Source organism: Schistocerca americana, chromosome 4 (assembly GCF_021461395.2).
Source record: "Schistocerca americana isolate TAMUIC-IGC-003095 chromosome 4, iqSchAmer2.1, whole genome shotgun sequence".
NCBI classification, from domain to species: Eukaryota; Metazoa; Arthropoda; class Insecta; order Orthoptera; family Acrididae; genus Schistocerca; species Schistocerca americana.
In genome coordinates, this window is record NC_060122.1 from 839,081,933 (window position 1) to 839,093,956 (window position 12,024).

General features: G+C 46.1%; 2 protein-coding genes across 2 annotated transcripts; one reads left to right on the plus strand and one right to left on the minus strand.

Annotated features, from left to right (window-relative positions):
• Positions 1–734: 734 nt before the first annotated feature.
• Positions 735–6,544, minus strand: LOC124613847. Its single transcript, XM_047142571.1, has 3 exons — positions 6,496–6,544; positions 1,554–2,115; positions 735–819 (listed from the first exon to the last, which is right to left on the minus strand). The coding sequence occupies exons 1-3, from the start codon at positions 6,542–6,544 to the stop codon at positions 735–737; spliced, it is 696 nt and encodes a 231-aa protein (XP_046998527.1).
• A 226-nt stretch (positions 6,545–6,770) lies between these two features.
• LOC124613848 lies at positions 6,771–9,035 on the plus strand. The gene is made up of 2 exons (XM_047142572.1): positions 6,771–6,974; positions 8,853–9,035. Exons 1-2 carry the CDS (start codon positions 6,771–6,773, stop codon positions 9,033–9,035), a joined length of 387 nt encoding a protein of 128 aa, XP_046998528.1.
• Positions 9,036–12,024: the final 2,989 nt, after the last annotated feature.

The following is a 12,024-nucleotide window of genomic DNA, read 5'->3' on the forward strand; positions in this document are numbered from 1 at the left end:
GCATGGTGATCACTAGGTCTCTGAGTTATGTAGCATTCTATTTTCTTCGATTAGGTTTCAATTGCTACATCTTTTACTCATCTATAAACCTCTAATGAAGTTCTCTCTTACTTAAAATACTATCCATTCTCTCTAGTATAAGTTTTCTCTATGTAATGTGCCTATTGAGTGACATTATTTGAGGAATAATTTGTACCTGAAAACTGCAAAATAAATTTGACTTTCCTAAAATTGTGATTGACCAATTATTGTAGTTATACTCTGTAAAGCATGTATTTGATTTGTGGGTGCATCTTTGAGAATTACAGGCATGGTATTGATTTTATGAATTTGCTAATGAGATGAACAAATGGACGGTGGTAAAGATGTACATGTGTTACAAAATGGACAAGTTACACTGTGACACAAAGTTTGTTATTACAAGAGATGGTATAATGATGAGCAGTCCGTGAGTTTGTTTCATATGATAAAGAGTTAAATGTGATGTGTGTGTGTGGGGGGGGGGGGGTCAAATATACTCTATAATTGAATAATTAAATATACTGTAATCTGTAATATTAATCAAAGTGAAAGGATACATATATAATTCATTTTTGGTTCATTGACTTTAATCTGTATATAGCTAAATCTTTACAGTTTAGAGATGCTTAATTTAGTGTGATTTTGGTTGTAAATATGCTGATAGTATGGGGTAATATGTGAATGCTTTTCATATATTCATACATGATGTGACCTTAATTGTAACCTACACGAGTACCTTGAGTAATGGGTTCATCCCTGTTCCTACCTAGAGAACTGTATCCTAGATCTTTACCTGACCTGGAAGTGAAAATTAAAAACTGTGAAACTAGTAGTAGACTGTGCTATTGCAGCATAGAGACTGCCAGAAAAAGAGGGGTTGCAGACACAAGATGGACAGCGCAAAAGGACTGATGACTGTGAGCTGTCAATTCCTTAAGATGTGCAATGTGAACCAGTGACTGGAGTGACAGCTAAGAAAAGAAAACTTTTTTAATTTTTTTGATTGGGTTGTCGGGTCCAGCTAAACTGGTGGCTGTCCGACCTTTGCTTAACGTGATTCAGAAGAATAAAGACCTTCAATTCAGCAACAATAACTTTATTGCGAGCGCGTATCTGACGACTCCCGGCATGCATGGACTGATCGGAGTTACAAAATTTGCTTCCGCCCTCTGCAGAAGGATCCTTAATCCTGGGAAAACTTCCGCAGTTATTGGAGAGAAAACAGTACTCGTCCACACAAGCCAGGAGGCACGGAACTACTAATTACCTCAAAAAACAAGGAATAATAATAATAATAATAAACAGAACGTATATAAAAGCTAGAAAACACAGCGCCTCTAGAGGTTGGGCGCGGAACTACACAGACGTCATGTACAGTAATTACGACCGCACAGCACTGCACTGACACACACACACACACACACACACACACACACACACACACACACACACACCAGCGAGCTTGAATTAGCGCGCGGCAGCGTCGCTACATCAGCCCCCTGGGCGGAAGCGGAGCGTCGGCGTCGAGATACCGCGCCGGAAAGTGCACCCGACGTCCAGAACGGGTCGTCCTCGTCGGAGGAGGAACAGCGCCAGCAGGCCGATGTTGTGCTGTGTTGGGCGGCGGATGTTGAAGAGCCGGCGCCGGAGATGTGGCGCTAGTGTCTGGAACAGCGGTAGGTGGACGCCTAGGACGAGGTGCAGCAGCTAGTGGGGCGTCCGGAAAAACACACGCAGGTTTAACCCAATTCAACGCAACAGTTGTGGTTTTGCCGTTCACTAGTATATCCATGGTGTGGGCACTGCGCTGTAGCACTTCATATGGACCAGAATAAGGGGCTTGTAGAGGCGGTTTAACGCCCTCAGTGCGGAACATGACGTGACGACATTGTTCCAGGTCCTGGTGCATGAAAGTGGGCGGCTTGCCATGACATGTGGCCTTCGGAGGACGAATCTTTGATACATGGTTCTTCAAGCGTCGCAAGAAATCCGGTTGGCCAGTAGCAACTGTCTCCGTGGCCTCAGCGTCTACAAAGTCACCAGGAAGGCGCAGTGTTTCTCCATAAACCAGTTCTGCCGCTGACGACCCCAGGTCTGGTTTGAAAGTCGTCCGTAAGCCTAACAAGACCACTGGTGGTGCGGTTGTCCAGGTTTCTTCGTGGCACATCAGCGCGGCCTTCAAACAACGGCGCCAGCGTTCGATCATTCCGTTGCTTCCTGGGTGATAACTTGTGGTCTTATGGTGGGTGCAACCACAGAACTCGGCCAGCTGTGAGAACAGGTCTGATTCAAATTGCCGTTCGCGGTCAGTGGTAATATGTAATGAGCACCCAAATCTTGCCAACCAAGTCATTGAAAAAGCGGAAGCTAATGTGTCTGCTGTGATATTATCCACCGGCACTGCCTCCGGCCAATGTGTAAAACGGTCCATCATTGTAAACAGATATCTTTGTCCGTTCGAAGGTGGAAGTGGTCTGACTACATACAAATGAACGTGGGCCAAGCGGGCGGTGGTATCAGGAAAGTCACCGATCGGTGTGTGTACATGACGGTTAATCTTGCAGTGTTGGCACTGAAGACAAGAACGGACCCACTCGCGGCAGTCTTTTTGCATGCCCGGCCACACGAAACGTTGCGATACTAAGCGGAATGTCGGGCGTACCCCTCGATGGCACAATCGTTGTACTGTATCAAAGGCTTGTCTTCTCGAAGCCGGCGTCAGAAAGGGACGAGGTCAACCGCGAGATACGTCGCAGTATAGCTGTGCATCTTCCCCCGGAACATCAACGAGTTTCAGTTTCAATGCGGAAGCTGTATCTTTAACATAGGCAAGGAGTTCTTCATCGTCTCTCTGTGCCTGTGCCAGTGCAGGAAAGTTTATGGTACTGGAAACACTGCTGATCCGTGATAGGTAATCCGCAACAATGTTGTCGATCCCAGAAATATGTCTAATGTTGGTAGTAAACTGGGCCACGAACTCAAGGTGATGAAATTGACGGGGAGAGCAGTTGACACTATTCTGACGGAAGGCAAACGTGAGTGGCTTGTGGTCTGTATACATCGTGAAAGTTCGCCCTTCCACTTGGGGGCGAAAATATTTCACTGCTTGGTATACCGCCAGGAGCTCACGGTCATATGTGCTCCATTTTCTCTGTGCAGGAGAAAGCTTATGGGAATAATATGCCAGTGACTGCCACGCGTTGTCCGACCATTGTTCTAACGCAGCTCCGATCGCCATCTGGCTCGCGTCCACGACAGTTGCTAGTGGCGCGTCGAGCCGTGGGTGTGCGAGAAGCGCCGCGTCGGCCATGCTCTTCTTTGTTGCCTCGAACGCAGAACACATGTCCACTGTATCAGAGACTTGCTATTTACTTTAGGGCCTGGTAATGCCGCCGTCAAAGGTTTCTGCAGCTCCGCAGCGTGGGGAAGGTGTCGTCGATAAAAATTGAGCATCCCCAAAAAACGACGTAATTCTTTGATCTTAGTTGGTCGGGGTAGCTGCAAGATAGCGTCCACCTTCTCGGACAGAGGAAGAGAGCCTTCAGCAGAAATCTTATGGGCAAGAAATTTCACCTGTGACTGCCCAAAAACACACTTGTCGACGTTCAAGACGACACCGTAACGCTGCAATCGCTCGAAAATCTCTCTCAGATGTTGTCGGTGTTGTTCATGGTAGGCACAGAACACTAACACATCGTCCAGGTAGGCGAAACAAAACGGCAGCCCCTGGAGAACCGAGTCTATAAACCTTTGCCAGGTCTGAGCGGCATTGCGTAAACCGAAAGTCATAAATTTGCTTTCAAATAACCTTAAAGGCGTTATTACTGCAGTCTTTGGAATGTCGTCATTGTCCACCAAAATCTGTGTATACGCTTTGGCGCAGTCCATAACCGTGAACACCGTGGCACCATGTAAAGCGTGATTATAATCCCTCAGTAACGGAACGGGATATCTGTCCGGCACTGTTCGCGCGTTAAGCGCACGGTAGCCTCCACATGGCCGCCAAGCTCCACCCTTCTTTGGAATAAGATATAATGCGGAGGACCACGGGCTCTTAGATGGCCGCATTATGCCCTCACGAATCATGGCGTCGAATTCTGCCTTCGCTATCGACAATCGGTCCGGAGCGAGACGCCTAGGTCGGCATGCTACTGGGGAACCATCAGTCGTTTGAATGCGATGCACCGTGTCATGTGGTGTGAACCTGGGAGCGCCGGGCGGCCTGGTCAAGTTCGGATAGTTAAGCAGTAATTCAGTGTACTCACCCTCCGTAGCATGGACCAACTTGGCACCGTGCATTGCGACGGAAACCCGTGACTGCTAAGCCAGTGAAGCTGTCTACCAAGTGTGCGTTCACGACGTCTGGCAGCAGGTGGCAGTGCGCCAGGAGGTCAGCCCCAACAATCGCCTCCGTGACGTCAGCCACTGTAAAATTCCACTCGTACGGGCGACGTAGGCCGAGATTAAGCTCCATCCTTTGTGTGCCATATGTTGCGATGGAAGAATTGTTGGCAGCCATCAGACGGAAGGCAGTTGGCGGCCGGCAACGATGTATGGCTGTTCGTGGTATGACACTCAGGTCCGACCCAGTGTCAATTAAAAACTTTACGCCGGAACTCCTTCCGGTAACAAACAGGCGCTTGGAGGATAACTGGCAGTCGGTTGCGCATATTGTCGACCGCCAGTGGTGTTTGAGTGCGAGCATGGCGATGTTCACTTCCTTGCTGAACGCCGAATCGTCGGTGGTACCAGCACAACAGTACCTCGCCTTGCGGAGTGGTAGTACTGCCGGAAGATCTGCTTCTCGAACGCCGCCGTCTGTATCGGGTTCTTCTATTGTCGTCGTCGTCACGTGCCAGCAGTGCACTGACTTGGGCGCACAGAAGCTCAACCTTGGCCGCGAGTGAATCGTTGTCGGCCCATGCTACAGACGCGGTACTGTTTGTACTGCTGTCCAACGCCGCGACTGCGCTGACCTGAGCCGGTGGTATCGCGTCCTGATTCTGGTCTGCTAGCTGCGCCACGTCATCCAGTGGCATGTCCGTTTGTGAGGCGATTATGGCTTTTATTTGCGGCGGCAACCTACTGCTCCACAGCCTTCTGAGCAGACTGTCTGGCACAGTAACGGCGTCCACTTTGCTGCGTAGATGTCTCAGGCATTGAGAAGGCTTCCTGTCGCCAGTTTCTTCCTGTGTCAGCTCCTGACGTATCCGGTCCTCTTGTGACGCGGCCATCCGTCAGATCAACTCTGATTTTAGCCTGGCATAAGCTCCAGTCTCGGGCGGTGCTGTGATTATGACCTGCACCTCGGCTGCGTAACGTTGGTCGAGCTGACTCACAATCAACGCAAATTTAGTTGCTTCGGCCGTTATTCCAGCGCAGCAAAAACTTGCCTCTGCCTGCGCGAACCAGAGTACAAGGTTGTCGGGCCAGAACGGCGGCAAACGGACTGCAATCCTGGAGACGGCCTGCTGTTCGGTCATTATGTGCTCGTTACTTACATAGCTCACGCCTGCTTCTTCTTAATCACGTCGGTCTCTGCTTGGATCACGTCGGGGTCACCACTTGTCAGGTTCAGCTAAACTGGTGGCTGTCCGACCTTTGCTTAACGTGATTCAGAAGAATAAAGACCTTCAGTTCAGCAACAATAACTTTATTGCGAGCGCGTATCTGACGACTCCCGACATGCATGGACTGATCGGAGTTACAAAATTTGCTTCCGGCCTTTACAGAAGGATCCTTAATCCTGGGAAAACTTCCGTAGTTATTGGAGAGAAAACAGTACTCGTCCACACAAGCCAGGAGGCACTGAACTACTAATTAACTCAAAAAACAAGGAATAATAATAATAAACAGAACGTATATAAAAACTAGAAAACACAGCGCCTCTAGAGATTGGGCGCGGAACTACACAGACGTCGTGTACAGTAATTACGACCGCACAGCACTGCACTGACACACGCGCACACCACACACACACACACACACACACACACACACACACACACCGGCGAGCTTGAATTAGCGCGCGGCAGCGTCGCTACAGGGTGTATAAATTTAGAAGTCATTCATACAAGTAATACTTGTAAGAGTAGCGGGGGTGGTGGTTGTGTATAACGGTACAGCATCCCCCAGGACTCATATGAAATGTCCGATATGACCTTTTTTATATGCATCTGGATAGTTATCGGACAATTAGATGTGTGTCTTTATACATATCATTGTGGCCTATTTGATAAAACACTTCATATTCATTGCGAAAACATATGGAATATTCTGTAAGGACGCGTATTGCCATAATTATGCCAGGGATGCACGGGGGCCAAAATTAACACGGGGGAGTTTATGGAGGAGGTCCATGTGAAAGGAGGGGGATGGGGACTCGATGAGTCCCTGCAAGGTATGAGCTGAGAGATGGGAGCACAAGGGAGATAGTTTCATATATCTATGGTGAGGGTATGGGGTCGACAGGACTAAGGTGTGGGGCTGGGTTATGGATAGCTGGAGGAGGGATGGTATTCATTGGGACGACAGGGGGAGGGGGAGGAGTGGCGACTTTTTGTGGGAAGTGGTGGGAGCAGAGTCAGCAATGACGTGCTTTTGGCGTTTTTTTGGAGACTGTAGGCTGGGAGGAGGGGAGAGGGATGGGGAGGAGAGGGAGGGGGTGGGTGGTAGATCCCATTGGTGCGGTGGAGGTGCCGGGAGAAACAGCCAGTTCAGTGGTGGCGACGGTGTTCCGGCGGGACGTGATGGGTGCGGGGGATGCAGATGATGAAGTGGTAGGGGATGAGAAAGGGGAAGTCAGCCACCTGAGGGGTGGCAGCAGAGGTGGCATCGGAGGTGTATGTGAGGACAGGGGCAGGATTAGGAGCTGCTGTGGGTGTGGAGGCTGGGAGAAGGGTGTAGATGTGGGGATACACAGCAGGGGAGGAAGTGGGGAAGTGGTGGAGTGGGTGAGTGGAGGGAGGGGAGACGAGGTGTGAGGAGGGAGGCCAGGGGCGGCACTCCCAGAAGTGATAGTGGAAAAGGGAGAGGGGGAGGTGTAGATGACAGTGGAGGTGGGAAGGCACACGATGGACGGACAGCGACGGTTGGACAGCAGGCAGCAGCAATGGACGGACGGCAATGGATGGACAGCAAGCTGTGGCGGCGATGAACAGCGGCGGACGGACTGTCAGCAGACGGCGGCGGCGATGGACGGCGGCAGATGGACGGACAGATGGACGGACAATGGCGGATGGACGTACAGATGGATGGACGACGGTCAGATGGACAGACAGACGGACAGCAGGCGGCGGTGAGCACCGGTCAGCGAACAGGCAGGCAGGTGGTTGGACGGACAGACGGACGACAACAGTGGCGGCGGCGATGGCGACGCACGACATTGGCTGGCAGGCGAACAGACAGACAGAGAAACGGACAGATTGTCAGCAATAGGCGCTTCGAAAGCATAGATTTCACCCTGAGGGTAGCCCAGGCTCTGGAATCTGACGTCTTCAAAGGAGGGGATCCAACCCTTGTGATGCAGAGAAAAATTCCGACCTTTGACATTTCCATAGCCGCTCGACTCCTTATGGTAACTCTATTTGTACTACTACTAAATTGACAAATAAGGCGGTGGCTCAACAGAATGACCGTACATGTCAATGCCTGTACTGCAGCTCCTATCAGCCACCGCTCTGACATTAACTTTATTTAATTGTTTGTGCTGAAAGTAGCGAAGACGCACATTATAGTACACAGTTCTATCAAAAGATGGCGCGCAGTCTCACAGTTATTTCTACAACCTATAGAACGCCATCATTTAGAATCGATGCCTCTGCTACAAAAAAAAAAAAAAATGGCTCTGAGCACTATGGGACTCAACTGCTGCGGTCATTAGTCCCCTAGAACTTAGAACTAGTTAAACCTAACTAACGTAAAGACATCACAAACATCCATGCCCGAGGCAGGATTCGAACCTGCGACCGTAGCGGTCTCGCGGTTCCAGACTGCAGCGCCTTTAACCGCACGGCCACTTCGGCCGGCCTCTGCTACATATTTATCTTTGCTGCAGTTGCTACGAACGCTTTTACAGACGTTCCTATTAACGTGGTTGTGTTTTGCTTACCTTTGTGTTACATCTTTATGTGCGTGTTAATAAAAGCATTTATGTTCACTTTCAAACCGTAACCGCGTGTTTATTTGAAGCTGAATAACAACAGGTTATGGGCCCAGGCACTGTCACCCAGCGGTTTATTTGAAGTGAATAAAAACTACGTCTTTTTCGTCACATCTAGACGCATATACAGAACGCTGATATCATGAGTTCAGTCAGTACTAGCTCGTTGCCGTTAATTGAAAAACCGAAAGGAAGAGATAATTACGATACATGGAAATTTGCAATGAAATCTTATTTACAGCACAAACAATTGTGGCAGTGTGTAACGGGTGAGATCGAAGATGAAATTAAGATATGCACTGCAAGGGCCAAAATAATCTTACCAGTTGATCCTGCTATGTATGTGCATTTGCAGAGCACGTCATCTGCAAAAGAAGCGTGGGATAAATTAAAACAAACTTACGAGGATTCAGGACTTTATCGAAGAACAGGCTTGTGGAGAACGCTTTTAACAACACGATTAATGAACTGTTCGTCTGTGGAAGAACATGTGCCGAGAATAATTTCAGCGTCAAATAAATTGAATGATCTTAACTTTGAAGTGAAAGACGAGTGGGTAGGATGTTTCTTGTTAGCTGGTCTGCCTAATGAGTACAAACCAGTGATAATGGGTTTAGAGAACACCAACACGCCGGTAACGGGCGATTCCATTAAAAACAAATTACTACAGGAAGTAAAGGATGAAGCGTGTGCCAACTCGTGTGTTAATGATGTGGCTCTCCAGGCGAATAAAAAAGACAAGCGAATCAGCTCACACCACAATCCCAGGGGTCCGATATGTTACAACTGCAGCAAATATGGACACATAGCGAAAAATTGTGGTAGTAAAAAAAAGGAAGGGAAAAATCAGTAAGTAAAAATACCAGTAATAAGACATTCTTCATGATGCCGCCGTCAACTAAAGCTATACACAAAGACTGGTTTGTGGATTCTGGTGCGTCAGCTCACATGCCAAACCATCCACGTGATTTAAATTTCGTAGCGTCAGTTCCCAGTTCACAAGCTGTCGAGGTCAACAACGAAAATTTACCCGTTAAAGGGACAAGTTGCACGCACATTAAAGCTGTGGCAGGCCGAGAGAAAATAAATATCAAGGTGATGGATGTACTTAATGTTCCTCAGCTGAGTACAAATTTACTTTCTGTTAGCAAAATAGTGCAACAAGGTGACTCAGTCATTTTTTACAATAGAGGCTGTCGCATTCGAGATACAGAGAAGAAATTGATAGCTACAGCATCGTTAATCAACGGAATGTATAGGCTGGACCAACCAATAGATCACAGTGCAGAAACAAAATATGCATCCTTGTCTATTGATGCAAATCTATGGTACAGAAGATTACGAAACGGTTTGGCTAATGGCATCAAATACAAAGGAGACGTCGACACTCCGAGCGTTAGGTGCCTAGAAGGTAAGCAAACTAAATTTTCCTTTCCTCACTCCACTTCTAGAGCTAAAAGAATTTTGGAGTTAGTGCATTCAGATTTGTGTGGTCCAATACAAACCACATCGATTGGTGGACTAAATATTTTATAACTCTGATTGATGATTTCTCTAGAAAGATTTTTTTTGTATACTGTCAGCAATAAATACCAAGTACCTGACATTATACGGAATTTTAAAAAGTTCATAGAGGATCAGACAGGCGAAAGGCTTTGTATCTTGCGAACTGGTAATGGAAACGAATATGTAAACCAAAGACTGACGAAATGTTTAAAGGAAGAAGGAGTTACACATGAAACCACTGTTCCCTACACTCCACAACAAAATGTTGTTGCAGAAGGGTACAATAGAACAATCGTGGAAAAGGCAAGATATCTGATATCTGAAGCGAAATTACTTACGAATTTTTGGGGAGAAGCAGTCTCCACCACAGTTTATCTTATTAACAGATCACCAACAAAAGCTTTGAACAACATAACTCCAGAGGAAGCTTTCTCAGGAAAGAAACCTGACCTCCAACATCTAAGATTATTTGACAGTAAGACATTTGTCCACATATCAAAAACCATTAGGCGCAAATGGGACAAGAAATGTTTTCAGTGCATACTCGTTGGATACTGTCAACACAGCAAGGCTTTCCGGTTGTTCCATCTGGTTCAACAAAGAATCATTAGATCCAGAGATGTGATACTAAAGAAGAAACAATTCAAGAGAATAATAACAAGCCAGGAACATGTGATCATTTGCTGGAACCAAATCAAATATCTATTCCGTTCACAAATAAGGAGGAGAACATTACGATTCAAGATGACTCAATGCTCAGAAGATCAGATAACAGCAAATCAGAAGAAACAGGCTCAGTCGAAATAGAAGAAGAGTCTGAACTGCCTCAACAAGTGCTCAGAAGATCTTCCAGAATACCCATACCGAAGAAGATGGACTATTATGTGACCTAAAGTGCTAAAGAAAATTCACAAGAATCAGAGCCATCAACTTTGGAAGAAACTTTGCAATCCAAGGATTCAGAGAAATGGTTTCAAGCAATAGAAGAAGAACTGAATTCAGATGCGGAAAATAAAACTTGGGAATCAGCTATCCTGCCCCAAACAAAGCGATTGATGCTAGGTGGTTCTATAAGATAAAAAGAGACGTACAAGAACAGACAATTTGCCATAAAACTTGACTTGTAGTCAAGGGATGTTCACAAGTTAAAGGTTTAGACTATGAAGAAACATCCTACTAGTGATACCATACAATTCACTCAGATATTTGTTTAGTCTAGCTGCTAAATACGACTTGGACAATGATCATTGTGATGTGGTGACACCTTTTTTGCAAGGTGATTTAAAAGAAGAAATTTATTTAAAAATTCCCACAGTTGACTATTTGACAAAAGCAGTCAAATATGAAGGTATTAAAAGATTCGAGAAAGCAGCGTATGGACTTAAACAGGGAAGTCGCTATTGAAATATCAAACAAAATACTAAGTTTAAATTTCTGCAGGTCCACCACTGATCCATGTGTTTATCATATAAAGCAAGGAAGTGATATATTAATTGTAGCTGTTTATGTAGATGACATGCTGATATTTTGTAACAATATGCAACAGAAAATTGCATTTAAAGAACAATTAAAGGAACAACTTAAACTAAAGGACCTTGGAGAAGTATCCAATTGTCTAGGGATCCGAGAGACAAGAGATCATAGGCTTGGACTTTTATGGTTGGATCAGACTCATTATATAAATGAGATTTTACGAAAGTATAACATGAAAGACTGTACTCCAGTATCCACTCTGCTTGACAATAACCAAGTATTAACTCATGAAATGAGCCCAAAAACGGAGAGAGAAAGAGATGACATGATAAAAGCCCCACATAAAGAATCCATAGGTAGCATAATGTATGCACAACTAGCTGCTAGATCAAATCTAACGTACCAAATTGGAGTTGTGAGTCAGTTTAATAATAATCCTGGAATATCCCACTGGCAAGCTGTAAAGCGAATCCTAAGGTATATAAAGGGAACTAAAGACTTCAAGCTAAAATTGTCCAAAGAAGATCATGACATCACAGATTACACTAATGCTGACTGGGCTGGGGACATAGGAGATAGAAAATCAACCATTGTTTTTTTTATTTATCTCACAAGGTGCAGCAATTTCATGGAATAGTAAAAAACAACCAACAGTAGCTCTCCCGGCGGCAGATGGAGAATGTATGCCTTTAACTTCTGCATGCCAGGAAGCACTTTGACTGCAACGTCTGCAAAGAGAGGTATCCCATTTCCCAAAAGAGGGCCCGATAAGATTGTTTTACGACAAAGTAAGTGCAATTGATCTGTCAAAGACAAGTGGATACAAACAACACAGTAAACACCAGGCATTGACTTGTCCTATA